The sequence below is a fragment of the Salvelinus namaycush genome, chromosome 17, assembly GCF_016432855.1.
Source record: "Salvelinus namaycush isolate Seneca chromosome 17, SaNama_1.0, whole genome shotgun sequence".
Lineage (NCBI taxonomy): Eukaryota > Metazoa > Chordata > Actinopteri > Salmoniformes > Salmonidae > Salvelinus > Salvelinus namaycush.
The window spans coordinates 11179355-11206580 of record NC_052323.1 but is presented as its reverse complement, the minus strand read 5'-3'; the positions used below and the strand labels follow the sequence as shown (position 1 = coordinate 11206580).

The window sequence follows — 27226 nt, the reverse complement described above, 5'->3', positions numbered from 1 at the left end:
TGTTCGATATAAAACGAGTGGTGTCTTTTCAGGCCATATTATTGATTATCCCGACAACAATCGAGCACTGCGTTGATTCATTTTGTCTGGTAAGCGAGGGGGAGGAACCAACCAAATAAATAATGTAGTAGTCTTGTTTCAGTATTTGGTATTGTGAACGAATCGGTCTAAAGAAAATAAAGACATCGCCCTAGCCTAATGCTTTATTTGTCAATCATTCAAGTAGGGTGAATACGTAAAAAAATATATTTGTTTAACCTTTCCTATACTCCAACAGTGTCCTGCAATGTCACAACCCAGCCATTTCTACCAAAAAGAATAAAACCCACATTTGTCCATAACATTTGACTAAAATTCTCAAGACACTCATCAGCTATTCAAACATAATGGAATACAATACAAACTTAACATCTCTGTTTTCTTATGAAATCCGCACCCTATTTTTGGGGGAGAGGAGGTGATCATACATGGGTCCCAAGTCATCACGGGGGTACAGGTACCCACGCTTCAGCCCTCCTCTCTTCTTCCACCTCTCTGATTCTCTATTCTTCCTACTCCTCTCCTCACTCCTGCTCTCCCTCCTTTCCTCACGGCGTCTCTTCTTCTGAGGGGGAGGTATGGGTTCTCTGTGGGGGTTCTTAAAGTGGTCCCTGGTGTAAACAACCTCGTCTGAGCCCCATTTGGTCGTCCCAACCGCTCTCCTGGCTTGGGCCTCTCTCCTCAGCTTCTTCACCTCCCGTCTCTCCCTGCGTCTCTCCGGCCACGTCTTCCTCCTGCCCTCCAGGCTTCTCTTCCTCCCTGGAGCTGGGGAGGGCCGCTCCTCTTCACTACTGCCCCCTGGTGTCACGTAGGTCCTCTGGCGCTCTAACAGAGGCATGAAGCCCTCCTCCTGTAGCTCTGGAGACAGCATGCAAAACACGTTCAACAACAAATACAATACATGCTGCGACACATTTGTGTGTGTGTGTGTGTGTGTGTGTGTGTGTGTGTGTGTGTGTGTGTGTGTGTGTGTGTGTGTGTGTGTGTGTGTGTGTGTGTGTGTGTGTGTGTGTGTGTGTGTGTGTATCACCTCTGGCTTTTCTGTGTATCCTGGTGTTCAGTTTGACGATGTCCTTCTTGTTGTCGTAGTGACAGACGTAGGGGAGCGAGGCAAACGTCCCACTGACCATCCTCCTCTGAGTACACTCCTGAGAGAGAGAGAGGCAGAGAGAGAGAGAAGGGGGGAAGGGTGGGCAAAAAATACAGAGGGAAAGGGAGATAGAGGGACAATAAGATATTTTTTAAAGGACAAACAGAGAAAGGAATAAGAGAAAGAAAGAGCCACAAAGAAAGACAGACAACGGATGTAGATGGTCTCACATGGCCGAGGTGTCCTCTCCTGGAGCAGTTGTAGCAGTGAGCGGTGTGTCTGTAGTGTTTGTGGGTGTGGTCAACGTGTGGCCTGAGGGGAACCTCCTGCTGAGTCTAAAGCAAGAAGACAAAACAGTCAGGGGACATGTTCCAATATTTTAATAATTCACCCTTCCTCCCTCCCCTCCTTTCCATGGTCACTCACTGTGAAGTGGAATTGTCTCCATGTATCCGGACAAGCCTGGGAAGGACACAGAACACATTAAGGCATTGTTGCACTGAACTCAACACAAAGACACACACATGAACACATACTGCACATGCTCATGGCTACATGCAAACACACATAAACACACACAAACGCACATAAAGGCTTGTGGTAAACACACACACTCACGTCTGATAGGTGGCCAGCCATCCCACAGCGGTGGCAGTGCTGGTTCCAGAAAGGGGGTTCAGGGCAGGGATGGTACCCGTGTGAGGGGAGCCCACAGCTGTGGCAGTGCCGGCCTGGACAGGCCCTCTGGACATGGCCCTGGAGCCCACACAACACACAGGTGGGTCGCCTCTGTTTACAGAGAAACACAACGTGAGCCGTGTTGGAGCACACGTGTGTGTGTGTGTGTGTGTCTTACCCTCGGGGTGGTACAGCCCTTGGCCAGGTGTCCAGTCTTGTTGCAGTTGTGACAGGTGAGGCTCCGGTCAGAGGTGAAATAGCGGTATGGGCGTGGCTGGTTTTCACAGAACCGGAACAGGGCAGAAACAGGATAAAGAATTGTTTGAACAAGCCAATCATCTGAGACTTGAGGGCTTCATGAAGACTGAAACGGACCTAAACTCCAGAGTAGTGAAAACTAATGATAATAGTACCTTGTCCTTCTCTATTATGGCCCAGTTGTGTTTGAGAGCATATTTTGCATTCAGTTCTTCATCTGTGAGAGAGACAACAAGCATTGCGCCTTTATAACACATGCAAACCATTGTGTCCAAACAAGTCATTAATATCCATATACTGCTGCTCTGTATAACAAATATGTATCTCTACGAGGGATACATTCAAATACGTAAAGGATACTCAACGAGAGGCTATGCGTTCTATCGAAAACAACGACGCACTAGCGGAGTGGAACTGACCTTCCGCGGAGTTGCATTATTTTCCAGAGAACGCATAGAGTCCCGAGTTGATTATCCCTTTTAAACCAGGTGTACGGTGTTTCCTCCGACACATTGGTGCGGCTGGATTCCGGGTTAAGCGGGCATTGTGTCAAGAAGCTTGGTTGGGTTGTGTTTCGGAGGACGCACGGCTCTCGACCTTCGCCTCTCCCGAGTCCGTACGGGAGTTGCAGCGATAGGACAAGACTGTAACTACCAATTGGATACCATGAAATTGGGGAGAAAAAGGAGTAAAAAAAACAATAAATAAAAGGTTTAAAAAAACAAAAACAAAAATGAACTAGCCATTGAATTCTATTGTGCTGATATACCGTGGCGTTACAGGGAAATAATTATCGCTCTAGAATGCCTTCAAGCCAATCAGAAACTAGTATTCAACAACACCATGGTATAAATCAATATAACATCCATAGAACTCCATCTGAGGAAGTCCTTTTGTCTGTGGAATTATCCACCTGCTGAACTTTTCTCTTGTCTGTGGAATTATCTTGTCTGTGGAACTCTCATCTGCAGAACTCTATCAAGTGTTAAACTGTATGGTCCTCACCCTCTGTTCCAGAAGGCGACTCTGAACTGCTGCTCCAGCACCCCAGGTTGAGCTGGATGTACCTGTCTCCCTCCTGCTCCTCTCCTCCCAGGATCATCCACTCCTCTAGGGGTTCGTCATCATACTCCAGGTCCAGGTCCCGCTCTGAGTGGAGGCTTCGCCTGGAGGTTGGGCTTGGGCTGCTGTCCAGTGGCGACACGTCCCGTAGAGCTCGGCCAGACGAGAGAGGGAAGGCAAGAACTAGGGGAGAGTTTCCTCCAGTGGCCTGGGGAGCTCTCGGTGAGCTGGACTGTTTGTACTGACTAAACCCCAGCTCACCTTCTGAGCTGCTGGAGGCCTCGATGTAGAATCTGTTGTCTTTATTACCACCCTCTTCCTCATCATTCTGGTGGCCCATCATCATCACACTCTGATGGCAAGGTGTGACAGATCTCCCTGTTTAAAACACAACACCACACAGTCGACAAAATGTGGCAAATTAGTATGGTCCTTTATACCAACCTCAGTACCATCAACGTAGCTAACTAAACTACAGCTGTGTAAATATTATAGCTTTGTGTTTCGCCAGTCCGTTGACTTCCATCACCGGCAGACATGCCACAACTTGTCCTGCTGGCTGAAAAACACATTATCTGTGTAATTTCATCCTGCCTTCTCTCTAACGCCCAGAAAGCTCCAATTCAACCTCCTATTAGACAGCTCTGCAAGCGTTATAATGCCAAAATACATTTGTTACACACTAAATACGGAGTTTCGCTGAGCAACTATTTTCATTTGATTTAGACCTTTTTTGGAAGTACATAAAGGCCGTAACGGGTGTAAATTAAGATAGTTGCTCAGCGAAACTCCATATTTGGTGAGTAACTAATGTATTTTGACATTATAACACTTGCAGAGCTGTCTAATGGGAGTTTGAATTGGAGCTTCCTGGGCGTTAGAGTGGAGACAGGTCATACTCATCTCTAACACACACAGGTACTGGAGCACCTGCCCTCTATGGAAATGGCATAGAGCGCTTTTGAGTGGTAAGGTGAAGCAACCGACTGGGAGTTAAGTCAGGGGAGATGTATCTGCGACAGCCGAAAGTCTGACTGTGGTTTTCTGACAGCAAGGCTCAGATCAACATGCAATGTTGCCATTGTTTATACAACTTTGTCTTTATAATGTCAAAATAAACATGGTTCCAACCCCGATATCACACATTCACAAAATGAAATCATATGTGTGTACATTTTACAATCAGTGACAGTGTCAAATATCACATTCATTTGTACTACGCCACTGTATGCATGCATCTGTGGCAAAGTTGGTTCCTGTTTCAGTCATGTCTGGTCACGTTCGCGTGGGTCAAACAAAAACCCTAATGATTGGTTGACAATAGATCCTCCCACAATAAAGATAAATAGTAATGGCGTCTTTTTGTAGGCACTAACTCCGCCATGGTTCATTGGACAAAGCCTACTGGGAAATGAATGGCGTTTTTTAATAAACGCCGAAAATAAGGTCTGTGGTAAACACAATATTAATCAGCTAACATCACTTTTTGTGAATTTAAGCATTAATCAAATTTTAAAAAGCACATAAAGGCGTCACAATTCATCAACTTAATGTTTACTGACTGATATTATCTCACAGAACAAAACGTATAAGATCTCCTAAGCCTGTGTTAACATAATACCTCATTTTCAGCGTTTATCGAACCTGAGGTAACTAATTTTCGAGTTTTAGGACTACAAGCTGGCGAGCTCTATGCAAGGCGATGGCCGTAGGATGATTTATTTTTTACTTTGTACATTTAACCTTTATTTAACTAGGCAAGTCAGTTAAGAACAAATTCTTATTTTACAATGACGGCCTACCACGGCCAAACCCTCCCCTAACCCAGACGATGCTGGGCCAATTATGTGCTGCCCTATGGGACTCCCAATCACGGCCGGTTGTGATACAGCCCAGGATTGAACCAGGGTCTGTAGTGACGCCTCTAGCACTGAGATGCAGTGCCTAACACGGAACCCAAACCGGCTGCGCGTTACACCACTGCGCTCACAGCTTGCTGTTGCTAGCTAATTTGGATTTCTACATTTATTTTGTGACGCACGCGCACGTGACGTGTCCGGTCTGGTCAGCATGTTACACCACTGCGCTCACAGCTTGCTGTTGCTAGCTAATTTGTCTTGGGATATAAACATTGAGTTATTTTACCTGAAATGCACAAGGACCTCTACTCCGACAATTAATCCACACATAAAACGGCCAACCGAATCGTTTCTAGTCATCTCTCCTCCTTCCAGGCTTTTTACATCTTTGAACTTATATGGTGATCGCATCTAAACTTTCATTGTATTACCACGACAACCGGCAACAAAGTTCTCTTTCAATCACCCACGTGGGTATAACCAATGAGGAGATGGCACGTGGGTACCTGCTTCTATAAACCAATGAGGAAATGACTTTCAGCGCGATCTGCGTCAGAAATAGGAACGACTTCTATTTTAGCCCTTGGCGTTGCGCACGTGTGGGTGCAATAATTGAATAACATGGATTTTTAAATTTATTTTGCGACGCTCGCGCACGCGACGTGTCCGGTCTGGTCAGCATGTTACACCACTGCGCTCGAACGCACCCAATGCTAACTCAAATTTGAATCTCGCGACTACAATTTAAACCTGAACAGGTGGCAGGTAGCCTAGTGGTTAGAGCGTTGGACTAGTAACTGAAAGGTTTCTAGATCGAATCCCCAAGCTGACAAGGTAAAAATCTGTCGTTCCGTCCCTGAACAGGGCAGTTATCCCACTGTTCCTAGGCCGTCATTGTAAATAAGAATTTGTTCATAACTGACTTGCCAAATTAAATAATCAAAACTTCAATAGTAAATAATAGCTGACAAATTTCCATTAATGAATTCAGCTTCTGACATTTTTCCAACAGACGTCAGCTAACTAACGTTACTGTACTATTTCATTTGCCATCTTTTGTAAATTCTAGCTGACATTTCCATTCGCGAATTTAGCTGCTGACATTATTCCAACTAATGCGACACCTAGCTAACGTTACAGCACTCCATGATTTTGACATCAATTGATTTGACATCATTAGTTTATTTTATTATTATTTGTCTATGATTTTTGTTGTTAGCTTGTAGGTTATTCACAACTGTAACTTACTATTAAATTTGTGCTGACAGTGTCCTCGTGTGGCGTACTGCTAACTTACCGCGATGGCTTATTAAAAGTCCACTAAAATGTAAAATGGGAGTTACGAAAATAGTGTATTTAAAATATGTTAGCTATCTAATTTGATAATCTAACATGCTATCACTTTTAGCTAAGTGGGAAGTTTATTTACCAACCGTTTCAGTGTTGGACAGACTTCGGGTAATAATGTTCCCGGGGTTTCCCCCCCTTACGAGCCGTACATTTGGTTGGACAACAAAAACATCCACATGCTGGCGACCTGTCCTTGACAAAAACGTTTAGTTTTTCAAAGGACGATGTGATGCCTTTAAATTCTAAATGATATTTCTGGGCACATGATAAAAAAACTCATATAGGCCTAACTTTGTCTTTATATTCAATGTATTCACTCAGTACACAAAACAATTCTTAAAGGTCCAATGCAGCTTTTTTTATCTAAATTTCAAATAATTTATGGGTAACAATTAAGTACCTTACTGTGATCGTTTTAAGTTAAAATTGTAAAAAATAAACAAAAATAGCTTCTCAAGCAAGAATTTTGTTAGGACTGTCTGGGAGTGGTCTGAGTGGGGAGGGGGAAACTGAAAACTAGCTATTATTGCCAGAGAGGTTTGGAACTCTCTTTCTTGTTGGTCTATTAACCAATTTACCGCCTGGTGATGTCACCAGGCAGGCCAAAACTTCATCCTACCAAAAAAGGTGGACATTTCAGACAGTCTTTTCAAACAGCTTTTACACTAAAAGGGCCTTATCATTTTCACAATTTCACAGTATTATTCCAACCTCATAGTGTGGAAGTACAGTGCATTCGAAAAGTATTCAGACCCCTTGACTTTTCCACATTTTGTTACGTTAAAACCTTATTCAAAGTTGATTAAATAATTTTTTCCCCTCATCAATCTACACACAATAACCCATAATGACAAAGCGAAAATACTTTTTTAGACATTTTTGCAAATGTATTAAAAACAAAAAAAACAAAAAAAAGAAACTTATTTACATATGTATTCAGACATTTTTCTAAGAGACTCGAAATTGAGCTCAGGTGCATCCTGTTGCCATTGATCATCCTTAAGATAGTTCTACAACTTGATTGGAGTCCACCTGTGGTAAATTCAATTGATTGGACATAATTTGGAAAGGCACACACCTGTCGATATAAGGTCCCACAGTTGGCAGTGCATGTCAGAGCAAAAACCAAGCCATGAGGTCAAAGGAATTGTCAGTAGAGCTCCGAGACAGGATTGTGTCGAGGCACCGATCTGGGGAAGGGGACCAAAACATTTCTACAGCATTGAAGATCCCCAAGAACACAGTGGCCTCCATCATTCCTAAATGGAAGATGTTTGGAACCACCAAGACACTTCCTAGAGCTTGCTGCCCGGCCAAACTGAGCAATCGGGGGAGAAGGGCCTTGGTCAGGGAGGTGACCAAGAACCCGATGGTCACTCTGACAGAGCTCCAGAGTGCCTCTGTGGAGATGGGAGAACCTTCCAGAAGGACAACCATTTCTGCAGCACTCCACCAATCGGGCCTTTATGGTAGAGTGGCCAGATGGAAGCTACTCTTCAGTAAAAGGCATGACAGCTCACTTGGAGTTTGCCAAGAGGCACCTGAAGGACTCTGACCATAAGAAACAAGATGTTCTGGTCTGATGAAACCAAGATTGAACTCTATGGCCTGAATGCCAAGCGTCACGTCTGGAGGAAACCTGGCACCATCCCTACGGTGAAGCATGGTGGTGGCAGCATCATGCTGTGGGAATGCTTTTCAGCAGCAGGGACTGGGTGACTAGTCAGGATCGAGGGAAAGATGAACGGAGCAAAGTACAGAGATCCTTAAAAAGAAAGGAGAGGACCAAGGCACTCTTCATATAATTGAAAGGCCTTCATTTGTATGGCATGTTCAATATTTATTTTTGATGACCAATTTACCCCTTTTACCAAAGAGCACCTTCTGTCCACCAAAATGTATTATTGTTTACCTTAGCAGCGCTTCCCTTCCTCATTTTTTTTCTACAGAGAGATCCTTTATGAAAACCTGCTCAGGACCCTAGACTGGTGTGAAGGTTCACCTTCCAACAGGACAACAACCCTAAGCACACAGCCAAGACAACGCAGGAGTGGCTTTGGGACAAGTCTCTGAATTTCCTTGAATGGCACAGCCAGAGCCCAGACTTGAACCCGATTGAACGTCTCTGGAGAGACCTGAAAATAGCTGTGCAGGTACGCTCCCCATCAAACCTGACAGAGCTTGAGAGGATCTGCAGAGATGAATGGGAGAAACTCCCCAAATACAGGTGTACCAAGCTTGTAGCGTCATACCCAAGAAGACCTGAGGGTGTAATCACTGCCCCAGGCACTTTAACAATATACTGAGTAAAGGGTCTGAATGCTTATATAAATTAAATCTTTCCGTTTTTTATTTGTAATAAATTTGCACACATTTCTAAACCTGTTTTTGCTTTGTCATTATGGGGTATTGTGTGTAGATTGATTATGGGAGGGGGGGGGCAATGTAATACATTTTAGAATAAGGCTGTAATGTAACAATGTGTAAAAAGTCAAGGGCCTCCACTGGACCTCCAAATAACATGATTGAGTGTCTAAAAGAAACAAGGCCATGGTAAGAAAGATCTGGTTGGGGGGCCCCACACCTCGCAGAAAAACATGTAGGTGGCCCCCCTCTTGACGGCAGAGAAACATTTGAGTACATTTCCTGCAATTCTACACATTTTGCCATTTCGCCCCGTTGAGGGCGTTGGAAAAAAGTGGCAGTGTTCTGCAATTCTACACATTTTGTCATGGGGCAGAAAGAATAAAAAATCTGCAGTTTTCTGCAACTCTAACCATTTTGCCATGACATGTTCATATATCTGAGTGACAATGACTAACAAAATCAAGGGGGTCCCCCTAGAGGTCAGGGCCCCTGGGCACGTGCCCGGTCTGTATTCGTGCATGATCACTACAAGTTTACATAGCTGGCTAGACTAGCTACCGGTCTAAAAATTGTTAGCTGACATCGATGGCTAATTGAATGATATAAGAGAAACTGCTGATGCACAACCACATTTTTCTTAATTACACCTGGTGTATTCTACTATTCTTACTCTCAATAGTAAATTGAGGCCCCGACTGAGTTCCAAAAAAAAAAAAAAAGAGCACACATGGGGTGCCCTAGCATCCAGGGCCGGCCCCTAATGGTACAGAAACAACCAGGGCATCATTCTGTACATCATATGTTAGGCACTAAGGCTACTTTACACTGCCACCCTATCATGCCTGATGTCTGCAATCTTATACAGAATGCAAGGAAAAACCACAAGCACACACAATGGTGTTGAATGTAATGTATGTAACATTTCGCAACAGACCAATAACCTGGAAGAGACATGACGTGTTAAACCCCACGCTCAAATAGACCAGGGACAATAGGGTGTAGGTGAGCCTCCACAACACCAATAGGAGGAGCCAAAGGATCTGGAGGAGCAGGGATTCAAATCAAATCTAACTTTATTTGTCACATCCACTGAAAAAAACAAGTGTAGACTTTACCGTGAAATGTTTACTTACAAAATCAATAACGCAGTTTAAGAGGAATTAAGAAAATATTTACCAAAGAAACTAAAGTGAAAATATATATGTATTTTTTTAACTACTACGTTTTTCATAAATAAATACAACAACAAAAAAGTAACACAATAACATAACAATAACGAGGCTATATACAGGGGGTACCGGTAACGAGTCAGTGTGCGGGGGTACAGGTTAGTTGAGGTCATTTGTACATGTAGGTAGGGGTGAAGTGACTATGCATAGATAATAAACAATGAGTAGCAGCAGTGTACAAAACAAATTGAGGGGGGGTCAATGTAATAGTCCGGTGGCCAGTCTTATGGCTTGGGTATAGAAGCTGTTAAGGAGCCTTTTGGTCCTAGACTTGGCGCTCCGGTACACGGTAGCAGAGAAAACAGTCTATGACTTGGGTGACTGGTTCTCTCAGACAATTTTATGGGCTTTCCTCTGACACCACCTATTATATAGGTCCTGGATGGCAGGAAGCTTGGCCCCAGTGATGTACTGGGCTGTACGCACTACCCTCTGTAGCGCCTTACGGTCAGATAACTGAGCAGTTGCCATACCAGGCGGTGATGCAACCAGTCAGGATGTTCTCAATGGTGCAGCTGTATAACTTTCTGAGGATCTGGGGACCCATGCCACATCTTTTCGGTCTCTTGAGGGGGAAAATGTTTTGTCGTGCCCTCTTCACGACTGTCTTGGTGTGTTTGGACCATGATAGTTCGTTGGTGATGTGGACACCAAGGAACTTGAAAGTCTCGACCCGCTCCACTACAGCCCCATTGATGTTAATGGGGGCCTGTTCGTCCCGCCTTTTCCGGTCATCCGCGATCAGCTCATTTGTCTTGCTCAGATTGAGGGAGAGGTTGTTGTCCTGGCACCACACTGTCAGTTCTCTGACCTCCTCCCTATAGGCTGTCTCATCGTTGTCGGTGATCAGGCCTACCACTGTTGTGTCGTCAACAAACTTAATGATGGTGTTGGAGTCGTGTTTGGCCACGCAGTCGTGGGTGAACAGAGAGTACCGGAGGAGACTAAGTACACACACCTGAGGGGCCCCAGTGTTGAGGATCAGCGTGGGAGACGTGTTGTTGTTACCACCTGGGGGCGGCCCATCAGGAAGTCCAGGATCCAGTTGCAGAGGGAGGTGTTTAGTCCCAGGGTTCTTAGCTTAGAGATGAGCTTCGTGGGCACTATGGTGTTGAACGCTGAGCTGTAGTCAATGAACAGCATTCTCACATACAGTAGGTGTTCCTTTTGTCCAGGTGGGAAAGGGCAGTGTGGAGTGCGATTGAGATTGCGTCATCTGTTGATCTGTTGGGGCGGTATGAGAATTGGAGTGGGTCTAGGGTATCCTGGAGGATGCTGTTGATGTGAGCCATGACCAGCCTTTCAAAGCACTTCATGGCTACCGACGTGAGTGCTACGGAGGGTAATAATTTAGGCAGGTTACCTTCACTTCCTTGAGCACAGGGACTCTAGTGATCTGCTTGAAACATGTAGGTATTATAGACTCAGTCAGGGAGAGGTTGAAAATGTCAGTGAAGACACTTGCCAGTTGGTCGGCGCATGCTTTAAGTACACGTCCTGGTAATCCATATGGACCTGTGGCTCACATCAGCTACCGAGAGCGTTATCACACAGTCATCCAGAACAGCTGGTGCTCTCGTGCATGCGTCAGTGTTGCTTGCTTCGAAGCGAGCATAAAAGGCATTTAGCTCGTCTGGTAGGCTCACGTCACTAGGAAGCTCGCGTCTGGGTTTCCCTTTGTAGTCCGTAATAGTTTTCAAGCCCTGACACATCCGACAAGCGTCGGAGCCGGTGTAGTAGGATTCAATCTTAATCCTGTATTGATGCTTTGCTTGTTTGATGGTTTGTCTGAGGGCATAGCAGGATTTCTTATAAGTGTCCAGATTAGTTTCCCGCTCCTTGAAAGCGGCAGCTCTAGCCTTTAGCTCGATGCGGATGTTGCCTGTAATCCATGGCTTCTGGTTGGGATATGTACATACGGTCACTGTGGGGACGACGTCGTCGATGCACTTATTGATGAAGCTGATGACTAAGGTGGTATACTCCTCAATGCCATTGGATGAATCCCGGAATATATTCCACTCTGTGCTAAAAAAAACAGCCCTGTAGCATAGCATCTGCGTCATCTGACCACTTTTTTATTGACTGAGTCACGGGTACTTCCTGTTTAAGTTTTTGATTGTAAGCAGGAATCAGGAGGATATAATCATGGTCAGATTTGTCAAATGGGGGGTGAGGGAGAGCTTTGTATGCATCTCTGTGTGTGGAGTAAAGGTGGTCTATAGTTTTTTCCCCTCTGGTTGCACACGTGACATGCTGGTGAAAATTTTGTAAAACTGATTTAAGTTTGCCTCCATTAAAGTCATCGGCCACTAGGAGCGCCGCTTCTGGATTAACATTTTCTTGTTTGCTAATGGCCTTATAGAGTTGGTTGAGTGAGGTCTTAGTATAATAATATAGATGAGAACTCTCTTGGTAGACAGTGTGGTCTATAGCTTATCGTAAGGTACTCTACCTCAGGCAAGCAATACCTCAAGACTTTTTTAATATTAGACATCACGCACCAGCTGTTGTTGACAAAAAGACACACACCCCCACCCTTCGTCTTACCAGATTGTATAGATACTAGTGTCCAGATGAGTCCAGGCAGAGAGAGACCATCATGCTGGGCAATATTAAAGAGATATGGAAAATAAGGCCAGGATTATAGAACATAACACTTTTAAATCTAGTTCGATAACACTTTTAATATTGGTTTATAAAATGGATATGGCCGCAGTTTGGGAGGAGTTGGAGAGGGGAGCAAACCTGGTTTGTTTGGTCTGATGGGTGATACATATCCAGACGTGTCAGAGATTCAGGATGTTCTTTGTCTGCAATCTCCCAAAGGTGGACATGACTTCTGGGAAGAGCGCAGTTTGAAGAAATCAGTCAGTCATGTGCTCATCTAATGACATGATCTATCCAGTTGTGTATTTCCCCCCCAACTGTTTAAATACAATTCTTCATTGTTAATGGGAAGTACTGGTTTGTGTACTCACAGAGGGCAGTGGTTGTTAGGCGACACATCCGGAAAAACAAAGTCAATTTGGGAAACACTCCAACATAAAGCACACGTCTAAAAAATAAAGCAAAAGGAAAGCTATTATGCAAAAGGAAAGTGATTATGAGGGTGCCTGTGTGTGTGTCTGTGTGTGTGTGTGTGTGTGTGTGTGTGTGCGTGTGTGTGTGCGCGCATGCATGCGTGCAGGCGCATGTCAGTCCCGGGTCAAAGTGCTAAAGGGCGCCCTACCTAGTGGTGGTACATTTCCCTCAGTAAGTCACTACACTGCTTCCTCATTCTCTAAGTCCCTATACTGACCGAGGACTGAGGGAGAGAGGAGACGATAAGCGAAATCAATGAATCACACAGACACTTAATTATTCTGCAGGAGTAAAAGTTCTGAGTGAATCAGTTCCAGTGGTGAACTGGGTCACAGAGGGCTATCTCAGGGACCCAATTGGTCTGGGTTATAGTGAACTGAACTAGAACGAACCGACCTGGCCTGAACCGGGACAAAGTAGGACCATGGCAGCAACTCCCGTAGGGGTGTACAAGAGGAGGGACACCATCACAGCTCTACCTCTGTACTATTCAGGACACCTGCTGAAGAAATACACTGGAGAGAAAGTAAGGAGGTAGAGAATGGTGGAGTGGGAATAAGGAATCGTAGAAAGAGAATGACATAGACTGTAATCACAAGGGAGAGAGGAGAGAATGAAAAGGATAGTGAACTTAGAATTTAGAATTAGGTATTTTTACTGTATCAAGTAAAGCTGTTGGGCATGTCTCTGCTAGTGTAGAGTAGTGGACTTCATTCTGATTCTGGTTTAACCATTTCCAGGACTTCAAGAAATGTTATGGAGAGCTCCGTGGATCTACAATCTTTCTGTACACAGACCAGATGCACGACACAGTAAGAGAATAGCTGATATCATCTAATCTCTCAGTTTTATTGTACTTGAATCAAGTATTGGATTCGATCTGTGGCTTGACTAATCAGATATGTAATTCCCTGTCAGTACTCTGAGAAACTGGACCTTCAGATGTTGAAGTCGATGGCGATGGATGCTCCCTATCAAAAGAACAGGTCGACCATCTACACTCTCACCCTGTCCAATGAGGAGGTGCAGCTTAAGGTAATTTATGTTACATTCAGTCATATTGCTGCCACTCCTATACATAATGTCTTACTGGCAAATAGTCATATAAAATTTATTGCGCAATACTGCAGCCATAACAGGCATCTTTGGCAGGAGTACTAACTGTTGATATCTGATGTAGGTGGATAACCCCAACACAGGAGAGGAGTGGAGAGGCTTCATCATGACTGTGGCCACTGTAAGTATAACACACACACACACATTGTCACCGTTAAATACTTATTTTGACCCACATTCCGTGGAGGTAAGTATCAAGAGAGAACTTACAGATTAAACTAAATAGCAAATTAAGCTTGCAATTTGTTTCACTGGTGCGTGATTACAGACAGAGAGAAAAAATATAAACCTTAGTATTATGCATCTTTTGGGGATGATGATACTGATGGTGTGCCCTACAGAGGGAGATCCCCAGTAAGTTGCAGCTGCTCCCAGGTCAGATACTGAGGCTGGAAGAGGTTCTGTCTGAGGAGCAGAAGAGACTGGCCCCCTGTTCTCCTCTGCCTACCACCACCTACCCTATCCATCCCTCCTCCTCCCCAGGCAACACATATGACAACACCTTCTCTGGAATCCCCCCGTGAGTATTGTCATGTTTCTGTTCTATTTTTACATTAAAATGTATTGTTCTCTCCCTGTCTCCTCAGCCTCTTTTTCTCCTCCTCCCTCCAGCTGTTTCTTCCCTGTGTCTCGTCAGAAGGCAGAGAAGATGTTGAAAGAGAACACAGAGTACGGCAACATCATCCTCCGCCCCTCGACCGACAACACTAACTACGCCATCACCTTGAGACAGGACAACCCCAGGTCTTGAGCTTTAACACCTTACCCCCAAAGCCTGACCTTTAACCGCAGACTCCAACACCCTGTAACTCCTCTGTTACTTACAGACCTCAAGTATTTCACCGTCCACTAAACAAACCTGTATTGACAACAGCACCCTTACCCCATAAGAAAACAGTGTCTCTGGTTGAGGGAGTAGAGAGGAGACATTGTGAGTACTCTTAAGACTTACCGGACTCTTTCTATCTTTCAGTGGCCCGGTGATGAAGAGCTACAAAGTGCTTTCCATAGACACAGGCTTCGTCATAGAACTAAATTCGCCGGTGAGTCCTGCTCCTCCAGCCGGACTCTCCACTGACTCTCATCCTATCAGGATGGGCTCAAAACATAGCACTGATTTGAAAGACAACAGTCCATATACGCTTAGTGCCTTGACAGTCTGTCAAGTTGTTTTTGTGAAATGACATGTTTGTCGTATGCCTGCCTCCAATGAGGTAACTTCCTAATGTATCTCTGTTTCATCAGGTGACTGTCCCTTCCCTGGCGGCGGTGCTAGATCACTTCCTGATTGAGACAGAGTTCCGTCTACAACCATACCTGGTTCCGCAGACCTACGACACCTGCATTGGTGAGAGAGCATCATAACTCCACAAATAACTTGATTCCCCACCAATGCTCCCTCAAAAACATTTCAGCACTGAGCAAATTTCAGGTCTGCTGAGCACAAACTTGAATGTTTTGAAAATTCTATGCAACTTCCAGGGTGCGTTTACTGTGAACACTGAGGCTGTTCCTGCTTTAATTTGCCGTTTTAGACAGTGGTCAACTAGGCTACTGTGGCTATTTGAACATAATGTAGGCCTACCAGAGTGGCCTACCATCAAAAACAATGGAGAAAATGGATCCCATAACATTTTACCATGGAAATAGTTGTTCTCTCATTCAGCCTACAGTAGCAGCCAATGTGTGGTGTTCAATGTAGGCCTACATTCCATTAAACCTTTGAAAAAAACATGCAAGGTTTAACATTAACCTGTTAATCCACTTTTACTTCAGACAAGGTGACTGAAAATGTTGTGTTGTTTGATGCAAACAAACCACTTTACAAAATACAATGCATTATTATTCCAATACCATTATTACAGAAAATCTGACAAATTATGCTACCCTCTGCCTATTGGATATTTATCTTATTCAAGCCTGTCTCAAAATACAACACTGCCTCTTTAAGACAAAAAAGCTCTTTACCTGACTTGCTTTTCAAAGATGTCTAGAAATGTACATATTTTGTGCTCTTGTAGGAAGCAATCACTCCACCATTGCTGACTACAAATGATCTATAACTGGGCTAAGAACTCACTAACTAGCAAGGGATATGAACAAATGTGCACATGTGGTTACATGCAGCTCTCACTTTGATCTCAAAACAAGCAAATCTACTCAGAACCGCTCATGCTGTAAACACAGTCCAGATCAAAGTGAATGGCACAGATCCATATATGGCAATGGCCTATTTGAATACAGGCCTACTGCAATCTCTGATTGGTTACGGCGCACCCGTCTGTGTAGAGTACCAGCTGAGTTGTGCCTGTCATTGCAATAGAATCCAACTCCGGTGCGTTCTGCCTACAACAAAATCTCTTGCATAGTTAGTTTTGTATAGTAAGTTTAGCATCGTTCATTTTGTTTTGGTATGTTGCATTGAAAGTGGCTACTACTGCGTTGATTCGATCACAGTAAAGGGCAACGTTGATAGTGTTAATTAAATAAGGGGGGAAATCTAGAAAGTTGAGTAGTTCAATCTCGTGCTTCTCTGCGCAGACTGATATTTATTCTGTGCAGCTCCCCCGGCACACACACACAGCTTAAAGGGAACATTGTTCACCACTTAAGGCTAAACTTATCCCCGTAATGATCATATCATTTTTATGTATCATACAGTGTGTGTAACTTGTGCCCATCAGAGCTGCCACCCGTAAAGTCCACTTTGCCACCCAAAACGGTCCCGAGGGCAAGAGTGGCACCGATGATCCACACACAGTCCCCGGCGGGGGACACCCCTCCCTCCTATCCCATACCCCTAATTCCAACCAAAGCCACGGAGGCAGGGAACGAATATCAGGACGCAGATGACATATCAGGTGTGTCTCAGTAAGCTTCAGAGCATCAGTGTGTTTACAATAGACGTGGGTGAAGTCCCAGACTTGTACTTTAAACTTCTCTTCTGTCTGTCTCTACTCTCCGTCTCTCTACTCTCCAGGCCCCGAACCTAAAGATCTGCATCAGGAGCTTCGCATAGCATTACAGAGGAGGAAGGAACAGATCTACACAGGGACACCGTTTTTACGCCCTACACAAAAATAACACGCACCAACAGCAGTACCGTCAAACTGTCACCGAGGAAAACGCCCTCCTCCAGTGTAATCTTGTCTAAATCACCACTAACAGCACGTAGCTACGTCATCTACTGTATCTAGCATGGTTTTATGTCTGACATAAAGAGGCACTATACAAGCAGGGGAGTTTGTACCATCAAGTCCCAATGGCAAGGCAACATCCTGAAAATCCTCCGTGTGCCAATGCCAATACGTGTAGAACGGGCTTCAGTGAATGACATCTAATTCAAACTACTTTTTCAAATAAGCACTACAAAAAGAGAAACGAATCAAGTTTAAACTGTAGTGATATGTAAATATCGTCTTGTTTGTACTGTTTGAATCATGCTGGCTTTTTAAATAAAAACGTTTTATTTTATTTTAATTTTTACAGCTCATGCTTCTCTCGAGTTGAACATAACACAATGTTATATAGATTCTGTGTAATATCATTTTGCATAAAAATTAACACTGGCCTAGATGTCTGACTGGTTCATCTTTACACACACATTCAGAAATGAACTACCACACCAATGCTTCAGGAACATTGAGTAAATGTATTTTCCAAGTCACGCGCAAGAATCAACCAACATAATTCTGTTTCAAACATTATAACATCATTTTTTAAAATAATTATCTAATAAGCATTTTTTTGTAATACTATGTCACTATTATTTGTTTGTATCATAGGTCAAAGGTTAAAATATTTTTATCACTCAAAATAATGACAGCAGGGTTGTGAAAAAGAAAGCAAAACGCAAAGTGATGTTAACATTTCCCTCTTCATCCATCCAAAAGTATCTGCTCTCAGAGCCTCACTGCTAGTTTGACAACCTCTCCCTCCCAGTACCTCTCCCCCTCTCATTCCCACTGGACAGGCGACAGCAAATATGGCAATTGCCCACAAAGTAGTTTCCACCCTATTGCTTTTACCTACCTTGCAGCCAGTACCATGTCTAACTCCCTCCCTCCCTGAATTCTGTACCCGTACTCTTTCAGTGCCCCGTTAAGACATCATCAAATAAACAAATGAACAATAAAATAATAATAATTTAACATTGCAGGATAAAAAATATACAATAAATTAACACGTTTGTTCCTCAATCCTCTGCCGTTGTCGTGGCTACTTCTCTAAGAGCGAAAGCTGAAGGATCCTCTCCAGCTCCTCCGCTTCCTGCTGCCTCTCCCTGTAACAGGAAACATAAGTCAATTGGCATAGAAACTGGAAGTCAATCACCCAAAATCCTTTTCCTTCCATCCTATTAATGCCCCTCTCCATGAATATGTTCAAAATTTCTAGGATGGGTTCCTCTCCTCATCCTCTTGTCAGAGAACAATGGATGAACAAAGCAAGAAAACGCCTCTCTCACACCTGTCCATCTTTTCCTGCTCCCTGCACGAGAGATCCATGGCGATGCGTAGCTGCTCGTCAAAGCTGTTCACCACGGAAAACGGTCCCGGCATCCGGGGCTCAGCCACTGAGCTGTAGGAGGGAGGGGAGTTGGCTCCGGGGTCCGACGGAGAGACTGACAGGGGAGATACGGGATCTCCTTCCTCACCACCAGCCAATGAGATCGACAGGGACTCCTGGATCGCCCTATCAGAGAGAGGTAGCGGGAGGACAGTTTAAAAGGTAACGCTAGAGAGGGAAAGCCTTGTAATACATGATCTGACATGGACATGGTGAAGGGGAAATGGAGGTACGATTTCTCACCTCTCCAGCTGAGAGTCATCTTCGTACAGTGGTGACTGTATATGCCCAGAAACAGGACGACTGTTAGTCAGAGCTTCCCATATAGTCACCTACAGATAGAGGCATTATTATGCATGTCTTGTACTTACTGAACTTCCATGGCAATCATCATGAAAATCTGAAGCTGATAAATATCTAAGATGTGGATCAATGACTTATATTAAACCATGGATTTGCCAGCTCTAAAACACACTTATTTCCTGTCTCACCTGGTCGCTTTCTGTCCCTGCATCCAATAGGCTCTGCTGGATGGCAAACTGCAGCAAGTTATCATCCTCATCTCTCATTGGCTCGCTGCGGCCCGGACCAAGAGTGGTGTAGTCCGGGGGTGGTTGAAAAACGGAGGGGTCCACCTCGCAGTGAAAGGGGGGGGGGGCCTGCCCTGCGAGCAGAGGGAACGGGGAGTTAGCGTGTGTATATACACTGCTCAAAAAAATAAAGGGAACGCTTAAACAACACAATGTAACTCCAAGTCAATCACACTTCTGTGAAATCAAACTGTCCACTTAGGAAGCAACACTGATTGACAATAAATTTCACATGCTGTTGTGCAAATGGAATAGACAAAAGGTGGAAATTATAGGCAATTAGCAAGACACCCCCCAAAACAGGAGTGATTCTGCAGGTGGTGACCACAGACCACTTCTCAGTTCCTATGCTTCCTGGCTGATGTTTTGGTCACTTTTGAATGCTGGCGGTGCTCTCACTCTAGTGGTAGCATGAGACGGAGTCTACAACCCACACAAGTGGCTCAGGTAGTGCAGTTCATCCAGGATGGCACATCAATGCGAACTGTGGCAAAAAGGTTTGCTGTGTCTGTCAGCGTAGTGTCCAGAGCATGCAGGCGCTACCAGGAGACAGGCCAGTACATCAGGAGACGTGGAGGAGGCCGTAGGAGGGCAACAACCCAGCAGCAGGACCGCTACCTCCGCCTAAGTGCAAGGAGGTGCACTGCCAGAGCCCTGCAAAATGACCTCCAGCAGGCCACAAATGTGCATGTGTCAGCATATGGTCTCACAAGGGCTCTGAGGATCTCATCTCGGTACCTAATGGTAGTCAGGCTACCTCTGGCGAGCACATGGAGGGCTGTGCGGCCCCACAAAGAAATGCCACCCCACACCATGACTGACCCACCGCCAAACCGGTCATGCTGGAGGATGTTGCAGGCAGCAGAACGTTCTCCACGGCGTCTCCAGACTCTGTCACGTCTGTCACATGTGCTCATGTGCTCAGTGTGAACCTGCTTTCATCTGTGAAGAGCACAGGGCGCCAATGGCGAATTTGCCAATCTTGGTGTTCTCTGGCAAATGCCAAACGTCCTGCACGGTGTTGGGCTGTAAGCACAACCCCCACCTGTGGACGTTGGGCCCTCATACCACCCTCATGGAGTCTGTTTCTGACCGTTTGAGCAGACACATGCACATTTGTGGCCTGCTGGAGGTCATTTTGCAGGGCTCTGGCAGTGCACCTCCTGCTCCTTCTTGCACAAAGGCGGAGGTAGCGGTCCTGCTGCTGGGTTGTTGCCCTCCTACGGCCTCCTCCACGTCTCCTGATGTACTGGCCTGTCTCCTGGTAGCGCCTCCATGCTCTGGACACTACGCTGACAGACACAGCAAACCTTCTTGCCACAGCTCGCATTGATGTGCCATCCTGGATGAGCTGCACTACCTGAGCCACTTGTGTGGGTTGTAGACTCCGTCTCATGCTACCACTAGAGTGAGAGCACCGCCAGCATTCAAAAGTGACCAAAACATCAGCCAGGAAGCATAGGAACTGAGAAGTGGTCTGTGGTCACCACCTGCAGAATCACTCCTTCATTGGGGGTGTCTTGCTAATTGCCTATAATTTCCACCTTTTGTCTATTCCATTTGCACAACAGCATGTGAAATTTATTGTCAATCAGTGTTGCTTCCTAAGTGGACAGTTTGATTTCACAGAAGTGTGATTGACTTGGAGTTACATTGTGTTGTTTAAGTGTTCCCTTTATTTTTTTGAGCAGTGTATATATATATATATATATATATATATATATATATATATATACTTCGACTGTCATACATATGTATATATGTATGTGCGTGTGTGTGTGTGGTTACCAGCCTCGGGGGCCTCCTCTGGTGTGTGTACAGTGACAGAGCTGACAGGCTCATCACAGCCACACAGGTTACTGAAGGTCACTCTAGCATTCAACACATGGAACAGAGGGATCTCTGAGAGAGAAAGAAAGAGAGCGATGTGAGGTGGGAAGGGCGAAAGAGAGCGATGTGAGGTGGGAAGGGCGAAAGAGAGCGATGTGAGGTGGGAAGGGCGAAAGAGAGCGATGTGAGGTGGGAAGGGCGAAAGAGAGCGATGTGAGGTGGGAAGGGCGAAAGAGAGCGATGTGAGGTGGGAAGGGCGAAAGAGAGCGATGTGAGGTGGGAAGGGCGAAAGAGAGCGATGTGAGGTGGGAAGGGCGAAAGAGAGCGATGTGAGGTGGGAAGGGCGAAAGAGAGCGATGTGAGGTGGGAAGGGCGAAAGAGAGCGATGTGAGGTGGGAAGGGCGAAAGAGAGCGATGTGAGGTGGGAAGGGCGAAAGAGAGCGATGTGAGGTGGGAAGGGCGAAAGAGAGCGATGTGAGGTGGGAAGGGCGAAAGAGAGCGATGTGAGGTGGGAAGGGCGAAAGAGAGAGATGTGAGGTGGGAAGGGCGAAAGAGAGAGATGTGAGGTGGGAAGGGCGAAAGAGAGCGATGTGAGGTGGGAAGGGCGAAAGAGAGCGATGTGAGGTGGGAAGGGCGAAAGAGAGCGATGTGAGGTGGGAAGGGCGAAAGAGCGATGTGAGGTGGGAAGGGCGAAAGAGAGAGATGTGAGGTGGGAAGGGCGAAAGAGAGAACGTAAATCTTCAAACTCTTGTCACTTTGTTTCAGCCTAAATTGTAAAGCGCTTCCTTTTTCTTCTGATAGCACCTCCTCCTCTCAATGTCCTCTCTCTCTGGGACTGTCCGTTTCAGATCCTGACCCCAGCCTAGGAGGTATGGCCTAGGGGTCAGTTTAGGTATTAAACCTCACCTATTTTGACAGGGAAGCCAGGGGGCAGGCTCAGGGTGATGAAATCACGTAGTTTGGCAAAGTGGGCGTTAGAGATGGCCATGAGGTCAATGATGGGCGTGACCTGCTCAGCCAATGACAGAGGGTGAGCCTCACTCAACCACAGATGGGCCTTAAACCTAGAGACAGAGACAGAGCGAGAGAGAGAGAGAGACACTTGCATTAAACATGGTGGTGATATTGTGCTTGACTGTGTGTTTGCTATGGTTATCCCGGTTCTATGTTGCCATGGCAACAGCAGTACCTCTGGACCTTGCTGGTGAGCTCCACGGGGCGTCCGATGTCTCGTTCGTTGAGTTGGAACTCTGGGTCAAAGTATTCCTCAGCTGTGATGGCTGTGGGGTTATGGGGGCTGGCATACTGACACACATTACTCTGAGAGACATGGGGAGAGACAGACACACCAATGAGCACGTCCATCTGTCAGTCCATCAAAGCACCTATCCACCACATACAACTTGAGGTGATGGTGTGTCTTTGTGAAACTCACCCCATTATTAGCGGTATGCTGCTCAGCTATCCCCAGGAAGGACTGAAGAGGAGTCTTGGTGCCTGGGAGGACAGGAGGGTTAGAACCATACTGTGGGTGTATGTATACTCTGAACAAATTAAACAGAAGCGTGTTCTGTATGTGTGTGTGTGCGCGCGTGTGTGTACCTTTGCTCTTGGACTTGTCCTGGTCCGACAGGTGCTCTGTTCTTGACCGAGTCACCAACTCCACATTAGTGGCGCTGTATACCTGAAACAAACCAAAGAAAAAAGTATTTTAAATGTCAACAAACTCTTTTTTTTTTTATGAGAAGCATTTTTAAAGTCCAATAGGGCTCACCTTTGCTTCGTAGCCGCTGACTGCCTCACTCTTCTCAGAGCGCCAGCCCCAAATGCCAGACTTGTTCCTGTGCAGTAAAGAGCAGGAGAGAAGCATAAGGAGAGAGACCAGGTAGGTGAGTATGTTGGAAGTAGCTACCTCTGGAAGGCGATGTGTGTGTGTGTTACCTCTCGAAGGCGATGTTGCGTGTGTTGAGGTGTGTGGAGACGATGGGAGAGGTGAGTCTCTGAGCAGTGTTCTCCTGGGTGGGCAGCATGGCAGCCAGGAGAGATGGGGCGTCCCGCGGGGAGAGAGACAGAGGCTCGGTGTACACCACCTGCTTGTCATGGTCCACCTCCATCACCATGGCACCATTCTCTATGGAAACAACACACGTTCCCATGGAGACAAAACACACTTTTATCACCATTCAACCGGTCGCTATGGAAACAACACAAACCACCATGAGGCTACCACGCATTCCAAAACAGAAATGCAACAGATGAAACGCAGTGTGGAATAACTAGCCATATCACCAGTGTGTCATACCTTCGCCCTTAAAGATGTAGCTGCGACGGCCCTTGAGCCAGGTCATGTGCTCGAAGCCCAGCAGAGTGGTGTCAACCCGCAGACACGAGCCACTCTTCCACACGCGGTACACATCACTGGGACACACCTTGGAGACCAGGGGGACTGAGCGAGGAAGGGAGGGGGGAGATGGATGGGGAGAGGGGGACAGAGAATTTGTGGCATTAATACCACTGTAAACACTTCAGTGCATCACAGTGACAGTAGAATTGGGAGTTAATGCTCTGTGTGGTGCTGAAACCGACCACTGGGAGACCATCGGAAACTCACCCCAACTGGTGAACTCCCATTTCATCTCCACGTAAAAATCCCGAGCCTGAAAGAGGGGAGTGTGTTTCAGGTATCTGTGCAATGGTGTATCTGATTGACAGGTGTGTTACCTTTGTGTGTTATATGTGGATGAACTGAAGACTGCAAAGTGTTTTTCTTTCTTTATTTAACCTTTCTTTACCTAGGCAAGTCAGTTAAGAACAACTTCTTATTTACAATGACGGCCTAGGAACAGTGGGTTAACTGCCTTGTTCAGGGTCAGAACGACAGATTTTTCGTCTTGTCAGCTCGGGGATTCGATCTAGCAACCTTTCGGTGTGTTACATTTACATTTTAGTCACTTAGCAGACGCTTTTATCCAGAGTGACTTACAGGAGCAATAAGGGCACCGACAGATTCTTCCCTTAGTCGGCTCGGGTATTCAAACCAGCAACCTTTCGGTTACTGGCCCCAACGCGCTTAACCGCTACGCTACCGGTCTTACCTGTCTTAGCTTGCTGAGCAGTTCTGGGATGCCAGCCAGTCTCTCTGTGGCTCGCTTGAAGTCCCTGTACTGCAACACCAGCTGACAAAGCTCGGGGTCCCCTGTGCTCACTGCCTCCTGCAAAACTGGACATAGGGTCATTCCATTTGATTTCAATAATTTTTGGACCCTTTTGATTTGAACAAAATGTTCCATACACACTTAGGCATGGTAGAAGTGGTCAGAAAGTAACTGTTTGTACCTAAATGCCAAAACATTCAGGAGCAAGAGTTCAAAGTTGACCCATTTTGCATACCACACAATACCATGAGACATCCAAGTCTTCATCACTGGAAAATATTAACGGTTGAGTTTGAAATCATTAAAAAAGGTTACAAACAGGGTTATCAAACTATTTTATAATTTATTTTAAAACATTTTTAAAAAAAAAGAAAAAAAATGTAACCTTTAATGGGTGCACTCTGATTTTTTTCATTTTCGCATATGTTGTAGCTTAGACCCTAGATTCAAGTAGCCATACCTTCAAAACCATTTCGTTGTCACGCCTCCCTTGGAGTTCTGGAGAATTTTGTATTGGCCAAAATGGTTTGAATGGACCGCTGATTTATTGGATGTTACATTTCAACAACCCTCTCCCACATGCTTGTTGGTGATACGTGTTCATCCCTTTTTTCAGACCCGGTAGGACACATTTTGCAGAGTTGTTCCGTATGCTAGTTTGCAACCTTGCAGAAAATGGAAGAAAACCTGGAGGAAAAAATGAATTCTGTTTTCCCAGAAGTGTGCTCTATGCACAAAATCGGCATACATCAACATATTTTGAATAGGTTTTAAAATAAGCGATTTCCCAGCCACTCTCATGCACTGTCCCCAGTGGAATGGAACAGTATCAAACACATGGAAACACTGTTTGACTCTGTTCCATTAATTCCATTCCAGCCATTAATGAGCCCGTCCTCCTTTAGCTCATTACACCAGCTCCACCCAAGCAAGGCATTTGATTGGTTTGACGTGTTGCGAGGTGTCACTGATTTACAGCGGGCTCCAACCCCTATTTAGCAAATAGGTTTTCGATGAGGCTATTAAGAACCTCATCTACATAATCTGTGGTGTTTGTGTTGTGTCCGCCCTCGGTTAAGACAGCGCATTTCAAATCATAGAAATAAATTTAATAGAATGGACTTACAGTATCCCTTCAGACCACTGCAATGTAGCTGGTACACCATTCAAATGTAAATTGAATTGACGTTTTAACTTCCAATTACTTACACAAAGATGGCTGCTGGTCCACCTACAGTCGTATGTCGTCTTAAATATGGAATGTCTGTTCTATTATCTAGGTTCCCTATGGAAGACCGACTGTATTATTTAAAACAACTGATATTCTAATTCAAGTCAACATTATCTGACGTGTGGACCTAACGATCTTTGTGGTACCATAGACTTCAAGGAGAGTAGGGCAGCCCTTTGAGAACCTTTATCTCTTGAATGTTTTGGCATTCAGGTCCAAAAAGTCACTTTCTGACAACTTCTACGATGGGCAAATATAAATATGGAAAGTTTCGTTCAAACCAAAAAGGTGTACGTAATTTAAATCAAATGGAACGACCCCCCAGACACACGATATTAACCCACATAGCTATCCTTCGAAACAAACAGACTGCAATATAAATGACCCTGCTTTGTTTATGGAGAACACTATTCTTCCCAGTCATTCCCCAGTTTATACACTCACTAGTCCAATTCTGCGCGTTGCAGTGCGTCGGGTCTGCGCAGTGTCGGAGCAGCACACGGGTTGATTCAAGGTGGCCCAGACACACCGCCAGCTCTAGCGGGGTGCGCCCCCGCGGGTCTAAACGCTCCACATTCTCCTGTGGAAAAACAGCCCTGGTGGGTCATGAAAGCTGGGCACGCCTCTCAGCGGTGCGGCAGCTGTTAAAATCAAAACAGTAATGGTTGAAAAAGAAAAGAAACTGATGTTACTACCCCCCGGTTGACCTACCTCGTTTTGCTGTAGTTCACGTTCAAGCTCAATGTATTGGTTGTTCCAAACCAGAAAATGTAAAGGAAACGCCTCTTGAGCCATTGTTGTTTATCTATAGCTAGCTGCTAGCAAACTAATGATGTTACCTAGCAACTTGCTAACCAGCTTTCAGTGTTTCACTTCACAGCAGCAGCAAACTTGTGATTTCCAGCGGTAAGAAACGTGGAAGTACACGTGCACAAAATAAAAAATCGCAAACTAGCAATATTCTACAGGATAAAACTGGTAACTAGCAAAGTAGCTAACGCAATTAGCAATAAGCTATGAGTATGTACCGTTTGAAATACATGGCTAGCTAGCTCTCTTCTACCCATTAGTCAGGTAATCTAGCTAACTGGCTAAAATCATGACAGTACTTGGCTAAAATCATGACAGTTCTTATTTTCCATTCCAGCTTGCTGGTTAGCTAGCTGACATTGCACGCCTGACCATGTCAACCATTAGTCTCGCAATGCCGATTGTAACAAACGATGGACTCAAGTCCTGACGATGTCTTAGCTAGCAACTCCTATCATCACTCTCTCGCTTTCGCGATGGGTTTTTTTCTGATCCTGTGCTGTCAAAATAATAGACCAATATACGGCCTATTTGGATTTCACATCCAGGTCACTCGAGTCGATGATACCTCCGATGATATCAATGTGTCTTTTCGGTGTTCATATTTCAGGGAACAACAAAACCCAATTAAACAGTCCAGTATTCTTAACAAAAACAGACCGCAGCATCTGCGACAAAATGCACCCCAGTTTGTATTATTTATTTATTTTTCGCGTCGCTTCAGCTCCAGGTTATGGCTAGCATTTGGAGGGAAGGGCGTGATGCATATTGTCATACAATCGAAGGCGTACACAACTGCACTATCCCACTTTTACACCAGCTGCTTAGTAGTGTGGTGGTGGGGCAATAGTGAGAAAATCTCTTTTAACCTAATAAAAAGTAGGGATTACATGTATGCAGGCTTCAATTCTC

General features: G+C 45.2%; 3 protein-coding genes across 8 annotated transcripts; 1 reads left to right on the top strand and 2 right to left on the bottom strand.

Moving 5' to 3' along the window:
* Positions 1-188: 188 nt before the first annotated feature.
* On the bottom strand, positions 189-6479 carry LOC120062301 (zinc finger CCHC domain-containing protein 7-like). Of its 4 annotated transcripts, none has more exons than XM_039012157.1 (9): positions 6420-6479; positions 3071-3505; positions 2221-2282; positions 1986-2081; positions 1748-1918; positions 1556-1591; positions 1360-1464; positions 1070-1187; positions 189-897 (listed from the first exon to the last, which is right to left on the bottom strand). In XM_039012157.1, the coding sequence occupies exons 2-9, from the start codon at positions 3471-3473 to the stop codon at positions 422-424; spliced, it is 1467 nt and encodes a 488-aa protein (XP_038868085.1). In that variant the 5' UTR covers positions 3474-3505; positions 6420-6479; the 3' UTR covers positions 189-421. The 4 variants fall into 4 exon arrangements, with proteins under 4 accessions (XP_038868085.1, XP_038868083.1, XP_038868086.1 ...); XM_039012155.1 differs by lacking the exon at positions 6420-6479 and adding an exon at positions 6235-6413; XM_039012158.1 differs by lacking the exon at positions 6420-6479 and adding an exon at positions 6235-6413 and having other exon boundaries at positions 1748-1885.
* LOC120062302 (signal-transducing adaptor protein 1-like) lies at positions 5721-17708 on the top strand. Of its 2 annotated transcripts, none has more exons than XM_039012160.1 (10): positions 5721-5820; positions 13757-13828; positions 13935-14051; positions 14197-14253; positions 14474-14652; positions 14745-14876; positions 15106-15175; positions 15378-15480; positions 16817-16993; positions 17113-17708. In XM_039012160.1, the coding sequence occupies exons 2-10, from the start codon at positions 13817-13819 to the stop codon at positions 17214-17216; spliced, it is 951 nt and encodes a 316-aa protein (XP_038868088.1). In that variant the 5' UTR covers positions 5721-5820; positions 13757-13816; the 3' UTR covers positions 17217-17708. The 2 variants fall into 2 exon arrangements, with proteins under 2 accessions (XP_038868088.1, XP_038868087.1); XM_039012159.1 differs by lacking the exon at positions 5721-5820 and adding an exon at positions 13168-13542.
* On the bottom strand, positions 17577-26817 carry LOC120062299 (ankyrin repeat domain-containing protein 13D-like). 2 transcript variants are annotated; one of them, XM_039012153.1, is made up of 16 exons: positions 26216-26817; positions 25949-26084; positions 24214-24338; positions 23730-23775; positions 23421-23564; positions 23060-23249; positions 22893-22959; positions 22721-22802; positions 22554-22615; positions 22308-22438; positions 22025-22182; positions 21077-21190; positions 19190-19362; positions 18942-18976; positions 18600-18824; positions 17577-18414 (listed from the first exon to the last, which is right to left on the bottom strand). In XM_039012153.1, exons 1-16 carry the CDS (start codon positions 26297-26299, stop codon positions 18351-18353), a joined length of 1836 nt encoding a protein of 611 aa, XP_038868081.1. In that variant the 5' UTR covers positions 26300-26817; the 3' UTR covers positions 17577-18350. The 2 variants fall into 2 exon arrangements, with proteins under 2 accessions (XP_038868081.1, XP_038868080.1); XM_039012152.1 differs by having other exon boundaries at positions 18942-19030; positions 26216-26815.
* Between the last annotated feature and the right edge of the window lie 409 nt (positions 26818-27226).

Coding starts and splice junctions, on each gene's coding strand:
- LOC120062301 (XM_039012157.1), bottom strand. CDS start 3,473: ATGATGATGGGCCACCAGAATGATGAGGAAGAGGGTGGTAATAAAGAC. Junction 1,188..1,359: donor GGAGAGGACACCTCGGCCAT/GTGAGACCATCT, acceptor TCTCTCTCTCAG/GAGTGTACTCAGAGGAGGAT. Junction 898..1,069: donor GATACACAGAAAAGCCAGAG/GTGATACACACA, acceptor TGCTGTCTCCAG/AGCTACAGGAGGAGGGCTTC.
- LOC120062302 (XM_039012159.1), top strand. CDS start 13,441: ATGGCAGCAACTCCCGTAGGGGTGTACAAGAGGAGGGACACCATCACA. Junction 13,829..13,934: donor CAGACCAGATGCACGACACA/GTAAGAGAATAG, acceptor ATTCCCTGTCAG/TACTCTGAGAAACTGGACCT. Junction 16,994..17,112: donor GGACGCAGATGACATATCAG/GTGTGTCTCAGT, acceptor TCTACTCTCCAG/GCCCCGAACCTAAAGATCTG.
- LOC120062299 (XM_039012152.1), bottom strand. CDS start 26,299: ATGGCTCAAGAGGCGTTTCCTTTACATTTTCTGGTTTGGAACAACCAA. Junction 22,616..22,720: donor GGACAAGTCCAAGAGCAAAG/GTACACACACGC, acceptor CTGTCCTCCCAG/GCACCAAGACTCCTCTTCAG. Junction 19,363..21,076: donor AGAGGAGGCCCCCGAGGCTG/GTAACCACACAC, acceptor CTCTGCTCGCAG/GGCAGGCCCCCCCCCCCTTT.